At 48.1% G+C, this 21,482-nt stretch overlaps 1 protein-coding gene across 5 annotated transcripts in view; it reads right to left on the bottom strand.

Moving 5' to 3' along the window:
- LOC137593398 (unconventional myosin-IXAa-like) overlaps positions 1-21,482 on the bottom strand; it is a 67,316-nt gene that overhangs the window by 1,349 nt on the left and 44,485 nt on the right. For 2 of the 5 annotated variants that reach the window (XM_068312065.1, XM_068312066.1), the window contains exons 11-42: positions 20,980-21,114; positions 18,280-18,401; positions 16,855-16,996; positions 15,618-15,813; positions 15,373-15,492; positions 12,961-13,033; positions 12,731-12,874; positions 9,778-9,817; positions 9,573-9,695; positions 9,312-9,392; positions 9,123-9,233; positions 8,731-9,003; positions 8,341-8,642; positions 7,166-8,167; positions 6,420-6,489; positions 6,060-6,260; positions 5,279-5,376; positions 5,051-5,145; positions 4,665-4,870; positions 4,464-4,580; positions 4,179-4,367; positions 3,982-4,029; positions 3,563-3,674; positions 3,224-3,285; positions 2,930-3,122; positions 2,642-2,770; positions 2,448-2,553; positions 1,687-1,818; positions 1,442-1,565; positions 389-618; positions 158-297; positions 1-82 (exon numbers count right to left, since the gene is read on the bottom strand). The exon at positions 1-82 is cut by the window's left edge and continues 1,349 nt beyond it. In XM_068312065.1, the coding sequence (XP_068168166.1) occupies positions 1-82; positions 158-297; positions 389-618; positions 1,442-1,565; positions 1,687-1,818; positions 2,448-2,553; positions 2,642-2,770; positions 2,930-3,122; positions 3,224-3,285; positions 3,563-3,674; positions 3,982-4,029; positions 4,179-4,367; positions 4,464-4,580; positions 4,665-4,870; positions 5,051-5,145; positions 5,279-5,376; positions 6,060-6,260; positions 6,420-6,489; positions 7,166-8,167; positions 8,341-8,642; positions 8,731-9,003; positions 9,123-9,233; positions 9,312-9,392; positions 9,573-9,695; positions 9,778-9,817; positions 12,731-12,874; positions 12,961-13,033; positions 15,373-15,492; positions 15,618-15,813; positions 16,855-16,996; positions 18,280-18,401; positions 20,980-21,114 (5,198 nt within the window). Of the gene's footprint in view, positions 83-157; positions 298-388; positions 619-828; positions 850-1,154; positions 1,209-1,441; positions 1,566-1,686; positions 1,819-2,447; positions 2,554-2,641; positions 2,771-2,929; positions 3,123-3,223; positions 3,286-3,562; positions 3,675-3,981; positions 4,030-4,178; positions 4,368-4,463; positions 4,581-4,664; positions 4,871-5,050; positions 5,146-5,278; positions 5,377-6,059; positions 6,261-6,419; positions 6,490-7,165; positions 8,168-8,340; positions 8,643-8,730; positions 9,004-9,122; positions 9,234-9,311; positions 9,393-9,572; positions 9,696-9,777; positions 9,818-12,730; positions 12,875-12,960; positions 13,034-15,372; positions 15,493-15,617; positions 15,814-16,854; positions 16,997-18,279; positions 18,402-20,979; positions 21,115-21,482 lie in introns of all 5 variants that reach the window. The other 3 variants (XM_068312064.1, XM_068312067.1, XM_068312068.1) reach the window with 3 other exon arrangements.

The raw sequence follows: 21,482 nt of genomic DNA, 5'->3' as shown, positions 1-21,482 counted from the left end.
GCTGAGTCCTGCGAGTCGGGCTGGCGCCGTAAAGTCCGTCTGCATTTGGCGTCGGACTTCCTGGAGCGGTACGTCCCGAGTTCTGCGGGAGAGAAACGGGCCAATCAGAACCGGTGCTGAAAGCGACATGCGATTTGGGGGCGTGGCCAGGTGGTACCTGAGGCGTCTGAGGAGGCGGCGCCCTCCACCGTGATGTTCTCGGAGCTGTCCGCCGTCCCGATGGACGCCTCCGACTCGGGGGTCTCGTCATCAGACGCCCGCGGCTCCAGGATCAACATCTCGAACGTCAGCTCCTCTCTGAGGACGCAAACACGCGCAAAAGTCAGGTTTTAAACGCTAGCCCCGCCTCCAGCAGGGGCGGAGCTAAAGCTTAATTAGTACGTCGTACTTCTCTTTCTGCAGATTCTCGATCTGTTCGGTCAGAATTCGCTCCTCCTGCTGCATCGCCAGCTGCTGCTGCTCATTTAGCCCCGCCTCTGCAGCGTCAGCTCCACCCACTCCTCCTCCTCCGGCTCCGCCCCCTCCTCCTCCACTCTCTCCGTCTACGACCGGGGGCGCTCTTGGGCTGAGCGGGGGCGAGGTCGACTGGGTGCTACTTTGCCGAACTCGAGTTTTATTCTGAAAATTCACATGACATCACAGGAAGTCAGCTGGACGCTGACCAATCAGATCGATCCTCTGGACGGAGACAGCCACGGACGGACAGACAGGATTTAATGCCGTGAACACAAACGGACTAGAAAGACGATGTCGCTGCTCGACACACACACACACACACACACACACACACACACACACACACACACACACACACACACACGTGATTACCTTGGGTTTAGCCGTGTTCGGCTGCGTGTTATCGAATCATGAAGCAGAAACAGAAAGTAAACAGCCGTCACACATGGAAACAAACCACCAATAAAAAAAATACGCTAACAGCTAAACGCTAACGTTAGCGACGGCTAGCCGGATAGCATCCTGGCTTCTGCCCACCAGCGAAATAAAAACACTCAACAAACACACAACCAGAAGGTCCAAAGACAGACGTTACCACGACTACCACTGGGGGGGGGGGGGGGGGGGGCACAGTATGATTGGACGGACAGGTCGGGGCGGTGGTGGGCGGGGACACGGAGTGGGCGGGGCATACATACCGGGGTGGTCGTGCGGGTTATGCTCATAAACCTAACAGCGATTAGTACAGGTTTCTGAAAGGGGGGGTGGGGTGGGGTTTGGGGGACGGGGGGGGAGGAAGGACAGGAAAGGGTTAAGGAGCGACTCAGATTTTTCCCAAGAGTGAGTCAGCGCTTTTTTTGTTTGTTTGTGTCACAAACAAAAACCCGTCGATGGAGGATGTAAACAAATGCAAAAGGGAGGCGGAGCTCTGGAAACTCCTGGACTAGAGAGGGAGGGGCTTCCCCTGTGGGGGGCGTGGCCTCACCATGGACTTCCTGATGTGCGTCAGTCGGCTCTTGGCTTTGCTTTCGGCGAACTCCAGGCTGCTGATGTCCTTCAGGCGAGCTTTGTATTTACTCATCTGCTCGTTGATGATCAGCTCCACGCACCTGCAGGGGGTTGGGGTGGGGGTGGGGCGGGGTAGGGGGCGGAGAAACACAGGGGCTCAGCAGCGTCATACGCCGTCGCGTCACGCCCGTTCAGACCTGATTGGGCTTCGCGCGGACGTACGCCGTGGTCTTGCTGATGTCCTGGACGCTCTGCAGCGGGTCGATGGTGTCGGGGCAGCGGAGGATGCAGGGGGCGAAGACGATGGCGAGGGCGTTGGCCGACATCCTGTTGGTCTCCTCCTGCAGCGCGATCCTGAAACACCAGAGTAGAATAATTTAAATTGCTATAAATATACGTCAAAAAGAAATATAGCTGACACCCTTCAGAGTGTTTTGTGTATTATTTTCACATTATTTAATATTTTTATCTGATTTTATTTCCGCTTTTAACTCATCTTAAATTATTGGATTTTTATTTGATATTTTATTCAACAGCATTACGTTCGCCGTTTTATGGTGCGTCTGTTGTGTTTTTTATCTAGTTACTGTGCAGCACGTGTCTTTATTTAAATTGTATTATATAAATAAAGTGGATTGGATAGTTCAATTTATAACAAAGAATTATTTTATTAACATTATTTTTAGTCTATTACAAAAAAGAATTCAAGTGCATCAGTTTGCCTGACATTTAAAAAAAAAAAAAAATTGAAACTGTAAAAATTTTTCACCAACTTATTGAACCATTTGTTACCGAAAAGTAAAATGAAATAAAATCAATAAATAATAATAAATTCAAATTCAATTCAGTAACATTATTTAGAGAGCACAATACATAAAACACTTTAACCTACAGAATGAAAATGAATAAAAATATTTGTGCTGATTTAATTAAAAATCGTTTTTCATTCCAATAACGTCGTCAGTCGATCTCCCATCACCCACCTGACCAGGTGGAAGATGAGGCGCTCCAGCGTGCTGAGATGCGTCCTGCTGAGCTGGTCGATCACAGAATACACTCCGCGAATCACCTCCCGCTTGTCTGGCTGACCTGGAAGGGGTAAACAAGCGCACCCCCGTTAGAGGCGGGAACGTTTCCGGCTCTTGAACGAGCGACACGGAGACGACCCGGAGCTCACCCAGCGCCCTGAGGAACTCCTCGTACAGTTCAAAGGTCATGAGCGGGCTGGGAAGGTCGCGGAGCCACTGCTTGAGGACGCTGGCGATGACGTGGATGTTGTAGTCGTCCAGGCTGACGCTGCTCACGTCTGAAACGGACAGGAAGTAGAAGAGGAAGTAGAAGAGGAAGTAGAAGAGGAATTAGCATCGGTGGCGACGGAGGGAGTCGTAGAAGAAGAGAAAGCCAAAAAGGAGGATAAAACAGGAAGTCGTCTGCGTATTGACGAATCTTCTGGGGGACGTCCCACCTGTGTCCAGCCCCTGGCGGAGTTCTTTGATCTTATTGGTGGAGCCCGACTTCCTGTAGATGCCCTCGGTGTAGAGGCCGTGCATCTCGATGTAGTTGATGAGCTTCTCCACCAGGTGGGGCACCGTCCGCTCCTCGCTGGTCAGACGCGACAACTCCACGCCGAACTGACGCGACGACAGCTCAGGATCGTACTGGAGAGCGAATAGGAAAGGAGCGTAATGTGAAGGCCACGCCCCCCCCCCCCCCCCCAACAGGAAGTCCACGATGAAATGACGGGAAAAGACGCTCCTACCTTTTTGCTACACTTGGTGGTCATCCTGGAGCAGCACTTCCTGTGGCAGGCGTAGCGACACACTGCAGGGCGATAAAACACAACGACCAATCAGACGGCGCTCTAAAGTGGCGGTGGCGGCGGCGGCGGAGGCGGTCGCTTAAAGGCGGGGAGACGAACGCCTGGTGCTCCCTGGAAGCGCCGCCGGGTCTCCTCACCGGAGAGAAGAGGAATGTGTGAGGGGAGAGGGAGTTTAATCTGATCTGTGTGTGTGTGTGTGTGTGTGTGTGTGTGTGTGTGTGTGTGTGTGTGTGTGTGTGTGTGTGTGTGTGTGTGTGTGTGTGTGTGTGTGGTCCTCACGTTTGCACACGCAGGCCCGGTCCATCATCCAGATGAGGGAGGAGCAGAACTCGCAGTAGGTGGGGATGCTGTACTGGGTGGACTTGAAGATGTGGCCGTTGTGTTCCTCCACCTGTAGGGGGCGGTAGAGTCACAGGTCAGCTCAGGCACTTTAGAACTTTACAGGAGTAATGAGATTACTTTTTAAATTTCCCAGTTTGGGATAAATAACGTATATCTATCTATCTACTAATGACATTACTTCAGTATTTAGAGCAGTAATGACATTTAAATGTCTCAAATGGAGATTACAGATTGAATTTTATTTAAACGATTTACGAACAACTCAACTTACGAACAACCTCTCAGAATCAGTTGTGTTTGTATGTTGAGGACTACCTGTATGTATACATTTAAGTAGAATTAAATTGACGGCTCACAATGTCTGTTTCCTTCTTCCTCGATTTCTTCCGTTCCCGTTTCGGCGCCTGGACAGAAATTAGGTCTTAATAAGAAGTTGATATATTTATTTATGAAGATCTCCCTCCCCCTGACCAAAGATCTCCCTCACCCTGACCAAAGATCTCCCTCACCCTGACCAAAGATCTCCCTCACCCTGACCAAAGATCTCCCTCACCCTGCCGATGGTTCCCTCCATGGGTTTGTACTCCGTCATGAACTCGTCCAGGAACACCTTGAAGGTGTTGACCCACACCTTCACCGGTGACTCGCTCCAGTCCCTCTGCTCCAGACGCATGGACTTCTCCAGGATGTGTTCGAACAGCGCGTGCAGGTCCTTGTAGCGGATGCTCCTCCCATCATCCATCTGACGGCGAGGGCGGCGCGAAGCAAAGGAGCATCAGTTTGAGACGGAAACCATTCGATGTTTGGAGAGAAGGAGGAAACGGCGGTCAGGACTCACGGCCAGGGCGGTGGAGTAGGAGTTGAAGATGTTGATCCTGAACTCCTTCAGCGCCTTCTTGAAGACCACGTCCACCATGGTGTCGTTCTTCCCGTCTTCAGACTCCAGATCGGCGATCTGGAAGCAGGAATCAGAGACGATTCAGGTCATCGAGGGATGGAATGATGTTGCCTGGCGACGGCGGGACAAAGTTGCGCTCACCTTCTTCATGAGGAAGTCGTTCATGGTGCGGTAGTCGTGGGCCGACGTGAGGATGTGCAGCGCGTCGTTCTGCCACTGGGGGGCGGCCTCCAGCGTGATGCTGCTGATCTTCACGCTGCGCCGCCGACGCATCTTCGGAGACGGCTCCTTGTTCTCCTGCGAGGACGACGCCTCCAGATCGGGGCTGTGAGGAGGGGTGGGGCCGTCTGCGGAGGGGGCGGGACCGAGGGGCGGGGCCAGGGTCGAGGATGAAGGGGAAGGTGGGTCGATTTAGTTTAGGTCATGTTTTAGAGTTTTGTGAACAAACAGTGACCAGAGGTGTGTGTGTGTGTGTGTGTGTGTGTGTGTGTGTGTGTGTGTGTGTGTGTGTGTGTGTGTGTGTTCACCATGCGTGTCTCCAGCTTCGTTCTGCTTCTCTCTCGACACTTTCTTCTCGTTGTGTTTGGTTTTGCTCCAGAATCTCATCTTCCCTCTCATCCTGCTGAAAACACACACAGACAAAAAACAAGCAGTGAAACCTTCCACACACATCTCGACTCGACTGTTTTCAGTTATTAGACCGGTCCAGGACGCCCGACGCGTTCGTGTCTGTCAGGAGGAGCGTGGAGGGATACCTCCCATCCTGGCTGGAGGTCTTCCTGAGGACCTCCACCTTGCCCAGGTCTCCTGAAGACATGGTCTTGTGGATCTTCTTCTGATCTTTGTGGGACGGCTGGAGGGGGGAGAAAAGAAGATCTGATCAGGTTTGAATCCAGGATGGAAACACCTCCCTGCAGGTAAAGTCTTCATTTGTCCCGCTGACACTGAACGCAGCGCCGCCGCCGGAGGTCATGCTGCACAGATCCTGTTAGGACGTGATGATGTTAGTGAGAAGCTGTTCGGCTCGGGGGGTTCGAACGGGGCGTGGCATGCAGAGGCAGCGGGCGGCGCCAGGCTCCGCCTCCAGTCAGTCGCCACGGCGGAAATGTTTGTCGTCAAACGAGAAACTGATGCATCGGATTTTTAACCTTGGATTTTTCCTTCAAGGCAATCCACACAGGAAAAAAAAAAAAATCAATAAAAAAATTCAGATTCCGATCGGAAGGAAAAACTGATTATTGATGAACCAATAAAAATTAATTTTCATTAATTTTTCACATCTTACGGTAAAATTTCTTGCGTGTTTGAAGGAAAAAATCCGAGCTTAAACTCCAGGACGTAGACGTATCCCGTGACAACGACGGGTTTCAAACCAACAGCCATCAGAGCGGCGTGCAAGTTCAGAGGTCAAACAGTCCGACAGTAGTGCAATCAGAGTGGAGTTAGCAGTTTTGAAAGGCTCCGCCCCCATGGGGAATGGGCGGCGGCCTGAGCGGACAGGAAGCGGCCGACCAGTCTGACGTCCAGGGGTGTTACCATCTCAGAGTCGCTGTGGCAGTCGGCCTCTGGGTGGGCGCGCGTGGGAGTCAGGGAGGGGGGCAGCGTGTGGGAGTGGGCGGGGACGTAGTATTCGTCGTCGTCGTCTGATTGGGTGGCGCCTTCAGAGTTACAGCGGGTCAGGAAGTCAGAGCGCGTCCGGGACATTCGGGCTTTCTTTTTGGGGCCGGGTCGGCCCACCTGGTGTCCGGTGCAACCAGAGGAAGATGAGGTCAGGCACTGGAGAGTGTGTGTGTGTGTGTGTGTGTGTGTGTGTGTGTGTGTGTGTGTGTGTGTGTGTGTGTGTGTGTGTGTGTGTGTGTGTGTGTGTGTGTGTGTGTGTAGCCGGTAGGTTCCTACCTCTCTGTTTCTGGAGCCGTCTCTGTACATGGACAGAGATCGTTCCTGGTTCACCAAATCTTTATCCGACCTGCGACAAAACAACAGAGTTCATTTTACCTCCAGAAAGCAGTGCATTATGGGATGCGCTTCAAGAAAAATGTGTGCATCCCAACATGACGTTTATGCATCCCAAAAGAAATAACAGAATATACGGTAGAAGCGTACGCAAAGATTGAGTTTAGCCAATAGTAACATAAAAACTAAAAAAAACGGGTTTTTTAAAAATGTTTTTATTAATAACTGTTTAAGTAAAGAGAGTAATATTTTATTAATAATAATAATAATAATAATAATTATATCATAATTAATATAATACATATAATATTAATTAATAATAAACAATTATATAATAATATATCATTAATACTTTAATAATAATAATAATTAAATAATAATAATTAAACATAGTTGTATTATGTTTATCATAAATAAGTGTTAATTTTATCCAAGTTTAAAGCCTGATAGTCGTTAAAAAAAAATTTTCTTTCACTTTTGCTTTTCACTCAATAGTTTTCTTTGCCTTTAATTCCAGATGTTGGAATTTTTGCTGGTTTTCGCTTCTTCTGCATCTTTACCTGCAAAATCTAAAGTAAATCTGTCTCTTTGTCTTCATTAACTTTTGATCTCACACGTAATCTAAACATAATGGAGATTTCTGGGTTCAAAATTTAAGTGGAGATGTTGCCAGGTCCTGTTTCACCTACTTGGAGAAGGGCAGCTTCCTCCTGGGGGGGGCGAACACGGCGCTGGACGGTTTCTCCATCATGTTCACCACCACCGTCTGGGCCGAGCTCTTCCTCGCAGCTCTCTGAGGTTTGGCGTCCGACGTACGGCCGGGAACTTCCTGCGAGGTGGTCGCGCTCTCCTCCCGCTGGTCGTCACGATGATCCGGAACGCCGTCCTTGGGCTCCAGGACGATCTGGATGTCCACCCCGGAGGTGCAAACTCCAGCCGGGTCCGGACTCAGTCTGTCGCCGTCGTCCTCCGCCTTGGGTGCGACTTCCAAACCCGTGACGGGGTCGGTCGTAGCTTCCGTCTCCGGAGCTCCATCCAGGGCGGGGGCTGCCAGCAGCTCCGCCTCCTCCACAGGACTCTCCTTCTGCATGCTGATGAGGACCACCACGGGCCTCCTGGACGTGGACTCCCGCCTCTCTTTGAGAGGTTTGCTGGGACTTTTGAATTTCGGTTTGTGAAGCGGACTCTGGTCGGAGGCGATGTAGAACGTGGCCCTTTGGTCCTCGTCTTTCTTCGGCTCCGTCGCCGGTTTCTCGTTGTGGTTGGAGTCTCTCAGCGCCTGGACCTCCACCGCTGGACCTCCAGAACCTTCGGTTTCCACGTCTTCTACGCTCAGCAGCTCAAAACTCCCGTGACTCTCCGGGGAGCCGCTGCCATCCGGGGCCGAGTCGGGCCCCCCGGCGCCGGTGGTCCGGACCTTCAGGAGGTCCAGGCTGAACTGAGCCTGCTCCAGCTCCCTCATCCGCCGGCTCTCCCGTTTGGACCGGTTCTTCAGGCTCGTCTCGTCCGTGATCCGACTCCGCTCCTCTCTTTCTCCCGCGTCGGCCGGAACGGGTTCACAGGGGTCAGGAAGTTCTCCAGAGACGTCCTGGAGGTGGACTTCCTGTCCGGACGGGGGGCGGTCCTCCAGAGGACCCGGTGGAGCGCTGGAGCGCCGGAGTTCTTCCTGCAGCTTCTTCATTTCGCTGAACCTGACGGCATCAACAGGAAGTGAAAAGCGACATTAACGTTTGTGTCCACACACACACACACACACACACACACACACACACACACACACACACACACACACACACACACACACACACACACACACACACACACACACACACACACACACACCCATACACACACTTGTGCTCACCTGAGTCGAGCCAGGTAACCCCTCCCCATCGCCTGGAGCCACGTGGCGCTCCGGTACGCCTGATGGTAGCGCCTCCTCTCCCTGAAGCTCCTCCACGCCGTCTGAACCGTGACCGCCGCCGCCGAACGTTTGTTGCCACGGAAACACCTCCAGCTCCTCTGGATGATGGCGGCGGCGTCCTGCCGCTGCAGGAACCTCCTGCGCTCGATGTAGCCCCTCCAGGCCGCCTGCAGACACACCGCCGCCGCCTCGGCAGCGGTGTCGTGGGCGGACTCTTTGAGGAGGCAGCGGCGCCACCATCGCTGGAGAAGGAAACACCGGAAGGTTTTAATTCCCACAATCCAACACTCTTAAGCCATCCTCTCCTCTCTGCTTCCTGTTTCCTCTCACCTGGACGACGCCGGCGGCTAGCCTCATGCTAACAAAGTGCTTCCTCTCCAGGACGGCGCGGAAGCGGCGCTGCAGCGTCACGATTCGCCGCAGGACTTCCTGGTGGAGGAGGGTCTGGAGACGCTGACGCTCCGCCTCCCGCAGGAACACCATCGTGTTCCCGACTTGATACCCGGCGGGCGGCAGGTGGATCCGCCGGAAGAACTCCCTGATGCCTGACTTGGTTGGACTCGTGCTCGGAGGCAGCAGGACGTAGAAATGGCGCACAAAGTCCTGCAACGTGTATGATTGGTCGATAAACCCGTCGTCATTGGCAACAAAAAAAACGAAAACAACAAAAAATAAACCCATTCAAGTTCTTCAGATTAGCACTTCCTGCGTCGGAGGATTACCTGGAAGGTGTACTTGATGCTGTAGCCTGATTGTCGGATGCGGACGGTTTCCAGCATGCCCGTGTATCTCAGCTGTCGGAGGACCAGGCCGTCATGGAAACGCAGCGGAAGCTGAGGAAGGAAACGGCGAGGGGTTAACTCAACGAACTCTGAAACGCGTCGCCGGCAGACGTGAACCAGATCCGGTACCTTCTCTGCGTTGGAGCGGATGCATTTCACAAAGTAGGGCTCTGATTGGTCGAGTGTCTCCATCAGCTTATTGAGGGAAGCCTGCAACCACACACACACACACACACACACACACACACACACACACACACACACACACACACACAGCAACGCCATCACGTCCTCAAACGTGTAACACACAACTCCTGTGGGGTCAAACGTCAACGGGAATCGTTGTTGTAGTCCCCGTGTCGCCCAGCGGAGGGCGGCGGCGCCACCCACCTGGAACTGAGCGCTGATGCTGGGCGGTTTCTTCTTCTTGTGCAGGTGCAGCAGGGACTTGGTGATGCGGTCGTGCAGCGTGACGCTGCTCAGGTGACGCAGAGACTTGACGTCCAGCAGGTGCTGCAAACACAAACCCCCCCCAACGTTTGAACCCATGACCCAGAAAAAGACCCCAAAACGCCCCCCCCCAGGGTCAGCTTACCTTAGGCAGGGTCGGCTTGCTTTTACAGGTTTTGTTCCTCCTGTGAAGGATGTGAAGGAAAAGAAACATTTACATATGTTTTAAAAGTGACTCATGGACACGGAATTTAAATATAAACTGAGATTATATAAAGATTTGTTTGAGTAGTTTGACTAAACAACAACCCAAACTCTATCACTCTTGATTAGGATCCAAACTGAATCAATAATCAGTCTTGATCTTGTTGTGTGTAGATATTAAAAAACTACCCTTCCCATAATGCCTTGTGTTTAGGCGGGGGCTGTATAATGTTAGCGCTCCCCTATTCCGCGCTCTTCAGGTAATGATGGAGATGCAGATTGTCATTGTTCGTAATTTCGAGTCCACAGCGAGCAGTCTGAAAACAATTCGGCAAACAGCGCTTAGAAGCGACAGCGTGAGCAGCTACAACAGGGCGGAGGGAAAGGGCGGAGTCAACCAGTGCTACCGTTGCCGTAGAGAAGGACGTTCGCCTGCCAACTGCAAATACAAAGATCTCCAGTGCAGAGCGTGCAACAAGAAAGGACATCTGGAGCGAGCATGCAGAACGAAGGACAGCGGTGGTCAGCGAGGAGCGCCCCCAGCCGAGCGAGACTCCCTCTACGTCGTGAGAGAGCCACCGGACAAGGGGACAGGTGCTGTGCGGAGTCAAAGGTCAGCAGAGCCGATTGTACTTATGGGGCAAATCAAAGTTAAAGTGCAGTGTGGTGACACTGCTAGTGGCAAAAGGAAGTGGTCCAACACCCATGGGCAGAAATTGGATTCAACACCTGCGTTTAGACTGGTCTAGAGTGAATCACTTACCAGTTACTGATCCGCTATCAGAGATGTATGAGAAATACTCTCCTGTGGTCAATGCAGGTCGTGGGGTCATTTCAGGTGTACAAGCAAAACTTAAGAGTGATGGAAAATGCCAATCCAAAATTCTGCAAGGCTAGATCAGTGCCTTATGCACTGAGGGCCGCGGTGGATCAACAGTTAGCCAAACTGCAGGAAATGGGAGTTCGCACGCCAGCGGAGTATAGTGAATGGGCAACTCCAATTGTGTGCATTCCAAAAACAAATGGTGAAGTCAGAATTTGTGGTGACTACAAGGTAACCGTAAATCCGTGGTTAGAGGTAGACAAATACCCTCTTCCTAAAACACAGGATCTGTTAGCCAAATTAGCAGGGGGGAAAATATTTCACAAAGCTAGATCTTACCCAAGTTTACCAGCAGGTGGAGCTAGATGACAAATCCAAACAATACTTGACCATCAATACACCAAAGGGGCTTTACCAAATGAATAGGTTACCCTATGGTATAGCTAGTTCTTGGTATAGCCAAGTGTAACCTACTTGGGGCACAAAATTGACAGTGAGGGGTTACACCCTGTACCCGAGAAAGTCGAAGCAATAGTCAACGCTTCAGTTCCTAAAAATGTCACAGAGCTTAGGGCATTTGTAGCCTTATTGACTTACTATGGAAAGTTTCTTGAGAATCTCTCAACCATGATCAAACCAATGACCGTGTTGCTATTGAAGGACAGTCAGTGGAACTGGTCCACCCGATGTCAAGCAGCGTTTGAGAAGACAAAACCACAGTGGGCATCGTCTAGTGTTCTCACACACTTCGATCCACAATTGCCAATCTTACTGGCTTGTGATGCTAGCGCCTATGGGTTAGGAGCTGTGATATCACGCAGAATGACAGACGGTAGTGAGCGACCAATAGCATACGCCTCACGTACCTGGAGTAAAACTGAAATTAACTACTCACACATTGAGAAGGAAGCGTTAGGCATCATTTTTGGCGTACAAAAATTCAGGGATTATCTCTATGGCCGGAAATTTGGACCATAAGCCACTTGTAAAAATTTTGGGACCCAAGACAGGAGTACCAGCATTAGCTGCTGCGCGTCTACAGAGATGGGCTTTATTGCTGTCAGCTTATCAGTATGACATAGTCTACAATTAATAACAAGTACCACTGCTACAGCTACTGTTGAAGCTATGAGGAGTCTGTTTGCAGCTGATCCCCAAGTGGTTGTTTCAGATAATGGCCCCACAGTTCGTTTCAAAAGAGTTTGAAACATTTTTGGAAGCTAATGGAGTGAAACATATCAAGTCTGCCCCATACAATCCAGCTTCCAACGGATTAGTGGAGAGGTTGGTCCAAACGTTTTAGCAGTCACTGGATAAACAGAAAGATTCTGGGCGATCATTTCAACACTGCATAGATAGTTTTCTATTTAGTTACCGAAACACCCCATGTTCCTCTACAGAAAACACCTTCTCAGCTGGTCCTGAAGAGAAAGGTCAGAACCAGGTTGTCACAAGTGACACCAAAGTTTTTTGTACAAATGCAAGAAAAACAAGCAAAAGTGAAAAGCAATCAAACTCGTGTGAGAGCCTTACAGCCAAATCAAGCACTGCTGGTTAAAAATTTCCGGGGTGGAGAAGGAAAGAAATGGAAACATGGTGTAATTGAACAAGTGCTGGGTCCTCTTACTTATCTGGTTAAAATAGATGGACAAATGAGCAAAAAGCACATTGATCAACTGATTGCTAGTCAGATTTTGTGAATGAACCAGTCAGTACGCGACCACAGAGTCAGGCGAGCTCCTGAACGTTTAACTTATTGAAATGTAATGAGTTAATGAGGTTATCCTGTAAAGGATACAGATGATTTTTTTTTGTTATGGGTTAAGATGGACTGACCATTATTTGTAAGTGTAAGTAAACACGATGGGTTTGATTTAAAGAAAAAAGGATGAGGTTAAAGGTTTCCGGGGAGGAATGTTTGGATCTGCGCCGCCTTCTGATCGATTTATTTATTTGATCTACCGAAAGTTACGACGACTAAACCCCTAAAGACAAACGCATCAAAAACAAATTCCGGTTATTTGTTGTGATTGGCTCCTGCAGCTCTGACAGCCAATCAGCAGAGACTCACAGCAGGATGCCCTGAGCGCGCTCCAGGAGTTTGCTGCTCGTCGAGTTGAGGAAGATCCCATCTTCCTCCAGGGCGGGACTTCCTGTGGAGGTCAGACGGGACGACCTGGAGCTGCGACCGTTGCAGCCGACGCCGTAGCCGTCCCTGCAGGGATGGAGGGATGAGAGGAGGTTGAGATGGACGGAAAAAGAGAGGAGTGGACTCGCAGACGATTGGTCGACCGCACTCACCTGGCCTTCTCGTTCAGGGCGTTGGTACCTTGAAGATCGGACAGAGGCGTCCGCGGATTCTTCCTGGTGATACCTGGATGGAGGGAGGAGAGATTGAATCTGAACTTTTTAATTTCCGTAACGTTTGGAGACAACAGAGAAGAAAAGAAAAGGCGTAAATTTAAGAGTTAATCTTCGCCGGGATGGAGAATTCCCTCCGATGGGGCCTCTTCTTCCCACAACTAACATTCCCATTTATGTGCAACACCTGTATTTAGATTCTTTCCCCCATGAAAACACACACCTACATTTTGGATCCGTCTATAACCGTTAAAAACAGCTGCGGACCAGTCGCTGATTCTGTTTCTGCTTCCTGGATTCTCCCCACATTTATTCACCTGTCGTGTTTCCTGATGCGGATTTCATGCAAATGTCTCCGTTTTGACTTCAGGATATCCCAACGGGAATAAAAACCAGATTAAGAAAATCAGATCAACTCCATTTGTTCCAGGTCGCACAGAAAGAATCCAGAACTTCCCTTATTTCTGTTTTATTTATGATCTGGTTCTGAATGTTTTGTTTTAAATGAGTGGATTCTCTCCTCCATATCTCACGCTTGTGGAGATGCTTGCCTCGGTCACATGACTACCTTTTTTAAAGGGGCCGCTCCGGCCGCTAACACAGAATACATTACAGCTAAACTGAAACTCCCGAACTAGCAGAAGCAACAAGAAACAAACTAATAAAGTTGACACAAAATGGATTCACCTTTATTATTATAGTTAGAGTAAAACAGTTTTCATGATGGTTGTATCGTTTTATTTGGTTGGATTTAACCGCCACGCCTTAAAGGACGGTCCATGAAACTATTTTTTAACGTTAAACCGATCCGTGGAGATAAAAAGGTTGGAATCATTGGGCTAAACAAACTTATTTCATGTCTTATAAAGCGGCTGTGACGACTTTATCGCTGCCGGGGGAACCGAATTGGATCGCGTCCACCAGAAACACACAAAGACATCAAACTGTCTCCACGGGCTGAGACGCTCCAACCGAGACCAACCCGGTTTTTCTGGACTTCCTCCTAAAAGTCGGAGGAGTTCCCCTCTCGGGGGAATTCACCAAATAATCAATTACAGTCACCGTTAAAGCCGCAGTGATGTCATGTCACATGACACGCACGCGCACACGCCAGGAGCTACACACGTGTGATGAAGGAGCAACAGACCATCTGTGGGTGTCTTGGAACCCCCGGTGGTCCGTGTGGGACCGATTCACCCGACGGATCGCTGGGGAGTGTTTGGTTTGGATCCGACGCTTCCAGATGAGTCAGTCTGACCAAACCACCCCAGATGTTACGCGTTCCAGTCCCTCAATGCCGCCGTCGCCAAGGAAACCGACTCAAATCGATTTGGGTAAAATGTAACTGAATGTAATGTAACTAAATGTATCTACTTCTTAATGTAACTAATAAATGTAACTAAATGTAACTCAGTGTAATGTAACTAAATGTAACTACTCCTTAATGTAACTAATAAATGTAACTAAATGTAACTCAGTGTAATGTAACTAAATGTAACTACTCCTTAATGTAACTAATAAATGTAACTAAATGTAACTCAGTGTAATGTAACTAAATGTAACTACTCCTTAATGTAACTAATAAATGTAACTAAATGTAACTCAGTGTAATGTAACTAAATGTAACTACTCCTTAATGTAACTAATAAATGTAACTAAATGTAACTCAGTGTAATGTAACTAAATGTAACTACTCCTTAATGTTAAATAACTGAATTTCTGACTGATTCTAGTTCCAAACATTACAGTTAGACAGAAAAAACATGTTTGTTTGTTTCTCTGTTCTAACATAAATCCTTTTCATTTGTCAGGTTATTAAACCCACAGAACTCCATCAATCAAGGATCAAACTATCAATCAATAAAGAAAAATAACATCAGACACAAGTTAGGACGTTAACTTTGTTCACTAAGTTTAGTCAGAGTTAAGATGGTCTGAATTACTGAATTGTGGGAAATGGAGTTTTGGTCAAAGCACACTTTGACCTATTTATTTTTTGACACTCTCTTGCGGGCCACATAAATTGATGTGGAGGGCCACATTTGGCCCCTGGGGCCTTGAGTTTGACACATGTGGTTTAGAACATAAATTAACACTTTTTCCACGCCAGAAAATGTCAGTTTAAACCAAATAAAAGGAATTATTTTTGTGTTATTTTTACTTTATGTTCACAAGATTAATAAAAATTCTAATTCATGATAACTCTTTGAATAAATCAGAGTCTCATGCTTTCATGTGTTCAGCGTCTAATGAGGAGGAAGAATCGTGACTCTTCCTCCTCTCAGCGTTCACTTCAAAAGGGTGGTTTTCTTTTAAATTGATTGATTTGATTGATTGATTTGATTTTCTTACTGTATTTCTCATCTTTGCACCTCTGCAGGATCTCCAGGCTGCGCTGGTGAACCGGGTGATGAAGGAAACTGAAGCTGTCGACGGTTTTGACGACGGCGCAGGAAACGGCCGCGTCGTTCCCTAAAGCCGCAAGAAGGAGGAAGAGAAGAAGAGGACTGATGAAGGACGGCGACGCTCATTAGAGGGTTTATTTATGAGGAAGAGGAGGAGGATGAAGAGGAGGAGGTGGTGGTTTCGTTCCTTACCCGTCTTCTTATGGGGGTGTCGGCGGCCGGCCTCCCGGAACGCCACCAGGGCTCTGAAGTAGGCTCTCAGGACGGCCCAGCGGAAGGTCGCCACGGGGTCGATTCCCATCAGGCCGCAGATGAAGGCCTTCCTGCTGCTCTTGAGCAACGCGACGACGTCAGGGCGCATGTGGTCGGTGTTCTTCTCCCGGAAGTCCTGGAGGAGACGCAGGAGCATCCGACCGGTCATCGGTGAAAGCATCCTTCCATCCATCCATCATCCATCTGTCCATCCGTCCATCAAACAAACAAACACATCTTTCTATCCCAGCGCTGCAGACGGATGGAGTACCGCCTCCTCCCTCCTCCTCGTTACCGGGGCAACGTCAGACTCCTCGTTTCACACCGAATGACTCCCCGGCTCGTAGATGATTGGTTGACACAGGATCCCTCTCCACACACACACACACACACACACACACACACACACACACACACACACACACACACACACACACACACACACACACACACACACACACACACACACACACACACACACACACACACACACAAACTGTTCCAGATTTATGCCATACAGTTGAACAATACTTCGGCGCTGCAGCACATGTGCTTCTGATCAAAACGCAGCAGGGAAGCGAACGCAGAATTTGATTAGCCGAAAAGAAACAGAAAGAAATAGAAAGAAACAGGTCGACAGAACAACGAGGGAGGGGGGCCGGCTGCGGATCGGTTCCCTAAAGGTCGAGGATTTTAGGTTTTAAACACAGACAAAAAGGGTTTGGTTTATATTCCAGGACTGAAGCTCACTGCCAGATTCAGATCGTGAAACGGGACGACAGCTAAAGGATTCTCTGACGTTCCCTCATCCAAAAGGTTCTAAACAGACTTGAACCCATCATGAACACTCCTCATAATGCTTCATAAAGCATTCATAATGCTTCACAGCTGCACTCTTAATACGCAATGAACTTTATCTTTATTGAGACGCGTCTCATCCTGATTTATATTTATTATATCTTATGGATGCTTTTCACTGACGGGGCTTATAATGCATTATAACAACTTAAACACTCCCCACCAATCAAATGTCAGGACTCATATTATGTCAAAGCATACAGATATTAATAATTCAATCTATTCTGATCAAGCGGGCGCTGCATCTACCAAACTAAAGGTGTATAATCTAAAAACACACAAACGGAGCCCCGCCCAGCCAATCGGAGCGCCGCCTCACCTTGACCCCGTACTTGACCTTGCCGGCGTAGTGTCGGATGATGAAGGCGGGCTCCATGACGGCCGGGAACTCGATGTAGGTGTTTCCTTCATGCTGCCGCTTGAACTTGTCCAGCAGCGTCTGATTGGACGCCTGAGGGAAGCTGGGAGGGAACACAGCAGAGGACCGGTCAGACCAGGAAGTACCGGACGGATAAATGGATCTCATTGGTTCACATCCAGGAAATCCTGCGATCCTGCGACGCTCATCCAGAACATCGTTTACGTGTTTGGATGAATAAAATAAAATAAAATAAAATAGAAAATAAATAAATACATAAATAACAAAATACAAACAAAAAAATAAACAGAAAATAAAAAATTTGTGATGTTTCAGGCGTTAAGTTCCAACACCAGTCGCACGAATCCATCAATACTGATGCTGTTACTCTAGAAATGACCGCCCCCCCCCCCATTGTAACCCAATCCACCCCACCAGGGCCCCCCGAAGCCCCACTAACTGAATGATGAGCTCTTAGAGCGTCTTAGCTTTTTTTCTATGTCATCAGTTAGCATGAAGCCCCCCCCTTTAGAGACCCTGCCCCCCCCCTTTAGAGACCCCCTTTGACCCTAATTCAGTAAAGTGCCCCCCCATCCCCCCAACACACTCACAAACATGGTTTTACGGGTTTGTAAGCCATCGTGCCCTTCAACCTGGGACTTCCTCGCGCATTAGAGCTCCGCCCACTTCCTTGAAACCCCAACCAATCAGGCGACGGCATGTCCACACGGCCAGTTTCATGGGATTAGATGGAGGCAAGGACTGGTGGAGTCATTACCTCCCACTTTAAATCAAGGTGAGCATCAAGAGATGCCCCCCCCAGGCGACGCCCAGAAGAAACAAGACACGCCCCCCTGGCGACGCACAGAGAATACAACTCGACCTGATTGGGTGTATTCCAGGCGCGATTGCATCCAGATGAAGCCGCGGGGATAAGTGGTCGTGTGATGACAGCTAACATACATGGATACAGATGCTGCCGTGTTGTTGCCCCCCCGCCCCGCCCGCTGGGGGGGTTTGGGGGGGCAACTGCCTTTGATTTACGGAGGGTGAAGATGAGGAGCTGCCCTTCAGGGGGAGAGTTTCACAACGAGAGACAAATTCAAGCACGATGGTGGAGGAGGAAGGGGTTCTATCTGGAGCCATCAGGCCTTCATGGGGGGGTGGGGGGCCGGTTTAGGGTTGGGGGGGGGGTCAGAAAGTCAATTCAACAAGACAAATAAATTTCTCTTTGCATTCTGATGGGATAAGAATGTAAATGACGACCAGATGTGGAGAACGACGCCTCACAGCGACCACAAGTCACCGGAGACGACTCGTCGTTCCATTCGTCGGACAACTCGTCGGACGACTTGTCGGATGACTCGTCGGACCACGTTTACGTACTTGCACTCCTCGTCCAGCAGGTGGAACAGCGCCGTCGGCTTCTTGCTGATCAGGTTGATGCAGCCGCTGTTGTCGCTGTAGTCGATGTTGTGCCACGTGATGCCCTCCGCCCGGTACTCCTCCTGGGGAGGAAGAGGGGAGGTAGAGGGGAGGAAGAGGGGAGGAAGAGGAAGAGGGGAGGAAGAGGGGAGGAAGAGGAAGAGGGGAGGAAGAGAGGAGCGATCAGGAACCGTGGAAATGATAAAGATGCATGATCCGACCATCGGATTGATTCCAAAATCAAAGAGGTACGAGCCGCTGCGTGTGATTGGATGAGAAAAATGACCTTTAGTCCAAATATGGACACACACACACACACACACACACACACACACACACACACACACACACACACACACACACACACACACACACACTCGGAGAAAAAAAAAGCAAATTAAAGAACTGAAAAATTAAATTAAATTAATTATGGAATTTAAAAAATGAATCTAAGAATTTAAACATTGAATTAAAGAATTTAAAAAGTGAATTATAAAATTAAAAACAGTGAACTAAAGAACAATTAAAGAATAATTTAAGGAAAAAAACAAATATTTCCACACAGGATTTCCTTCATGTTAATATTCGTATTTTTCTGCTTCAGCTAAACAAAGAGTTGCTTCAGAGCCTCGAGGAAACGGGAGGAAGGGAAACTCCACGGGTGGAACATCAAACACCGGAATTCTATTATGGGATTACTTTGGAATTTCTGGTAAATTATTGATAATCTCACAACAACAATAATCCCTAAACCGTTTCTGTCTCGTCCAGGTGACAGTTTCAGGTTTAATTCAGTGCTGCAGGCAAGGTGTGAAGTGGGTGGGGCAAAGGGCGGGGCGTAAATAACAGATCTGCCCCCCCAGGAAACTAATGGGACGTGCCTGAGATGCCCGGAGGCTCAGCTGTTGTCCTGTAAAATAAAGTGGAGAGGGGCAGTTAGGGGGGCAGTTTTGCAAGGGGGGTATTAGAGGGGTTTCATGATTAAAGGATAATAAACGTGAACTCTGCTGAAACAATATTCGGTCCCGTCCCGGGGGGGCTGACGCCCCGACACTTACTGGACGGAACAGAACAGAGACAGGAAACAGAATCTGACGCCGATGACATCATCGCATCATGACATCATTTAAAGGGACAGTTCACCCGAAAATATGAAGGGCAAAATTTAATGTCCACACAGATCCACAGTAAATCTTTTAACGTCTGCTTTGAATTGTTCAAATGTTTTTTTCTATTTATGTTGAATATGAAATAAACATAATAAAATCCCATTCAATCTCCTCAGAAGCGTTCCCTTTGGGAAATATAAGCAATATAAGCAAATCTGCAATTTCCTCCAGGATTAATAAAGTATATATCTATCTATCTATCTAAAAAGAAATGAAGGAGGAAAAAGGATAAATAAAGTCAGATCTAAAGTTGAATTTAAAAAACTGAACCAAAACTGAAACAAACACTTCACCCTGAGAATTACTGTAAACAAATATTTTGAATGTATTTTGGAATTCTGCACTTCTGCATATCTGAATTTCATTGTTTCGTTGTTCATTTTAATTTATTTTTTAACGATTAATCGACCCTTTTTGAGTGAATTGCTTTTTTAAAAGCCCAGTTTTCACATCCACTGATGTTTCTGTATGTGGATTATTAAAATTAATACCCGTGCTAACTGCTAATGCTAACCACCGGCTCCAATAGTGGGAAATGTGAAATGTAAGCCCTGCAGCCCTGAACTGTCACTTTAATATTCATGGAACACAACCTGTTAGTGCATGTAGCATGTGTGTGTGTGTGTGTGTGTGTGTGTGTGTGTGTGTGTGTGTGTGTGTGTGGCCCGGGGTCTAACTGTCAGGAGCAGATAACAGAACCATTAGTGCCTCTGCGGTCTGTGATCTTCATTCAGCTGGAGTGCATGTTGCTGCACTCGTTTATTGAAATACTGCTCTTTTTTCAAGCGTCTCCCCTCGTTTAGCCTTCAGCGATAGGCCCCGCCCGCTCAGCTGCCACAGCCAATCGAGGCTCGGCGTGAGGAAGACAAAAGCCGACAGACGGCGGCTGATCCACGCTCATTATCTCGCCAGAAACGTCTCTCTCTCTCATTCCTCTGATGTCTGTCATGGAAATAATAATGCCTGCTGGGCGGGGCAGGGGGCGGGGCTTGATTTTATCAGAATAACATCAAACGGAATAGAGACATTCACCAGTTCACCAGTTTTAGTTGAGAATTAGAAATACTTTTAAAAAATGACTGACCCTAAAAAAAAAGAAGAGTTCAAACAGCAAAAAAATATAACTTTTAATAAATGATTTGTTGGGATTATTAATAAATGAGTCATGTCAGGTGTAAAGCTCCGGAAATGGAACAGAAATGATTCAACTCACTGTTGGAATAAAACTAAAAACAAACTAATAACAAAAAAAATAAAAATAATAATAAATAAAAATATTTAATCAAAAATAAATATATAAATAAATAATCTTAATAAATCCATAATAAAAAATAAAATATTAATAATGGTTTTGGTTTTATTTTATGTTAATAAAATAAAAACAAAAATTAACTAATAACAACTAACGTCCTGTCACTTCCTTTTAGCTCAGTGCTAACAGGAAGTGATGGGATGCTATCTCAGTGCTAACAGGAAGTGAGGTAATGCTCACCTGCTCCAGCTTGAAGATGTGTTTGTTAAAGTAGTGCTGCAGACGCTCGTTGGCGAAGTTGATGCAGAACTGCTCGAAGCTGTTGTTCTCGTAATCCTCGAACCCGAAGATGTCCAGAACGCCGATGGACAGGATCTGTGTGGGGGGGTTAGAGGAGACGGGTGGGGGGGGGGAAACGTAACATAAATAAAGTTTATTTATTTGATTTGGAGGATAATCTAATTTTCAATTCTTTAATTCTGGCATCAAACAGGAGGAACAACAAATGGGACAGGAAATGCAACCTCACAGACCCCCCCCCCCCACTGCCGATGGCACAGAGGGGAGGGGTCAAACAAACATGATGATGTCACTGCCAAAGGAAGCACACACACACACACACTGGGATGGGCAAGGGCCACAGGGGGGTAAACTGAGCTGAAGGGAGTGTGATGCCATCTGCCCACACACACACACACACACACACACACACACACACACACACACACACACACACACACACA

This window comes from Antennarius striatus, chromosome 4 (assembly GCF_040054535.1).
Source record: "Antennarius striatus isolate MH-2024 chromosome 4, ASM4005453v1, whole genome shotgun sequence".
Taxonomy (NCBI): domain Eukaryota; kingdom Metazoa; phylum Chordata; class Actinopteri; order Lophiiformes; family Antennariidae; genus Antennarius; species Antennarius striatus.
This window is presented reverse-complemented; position numbering and strand designations above follow the sequence as displayed.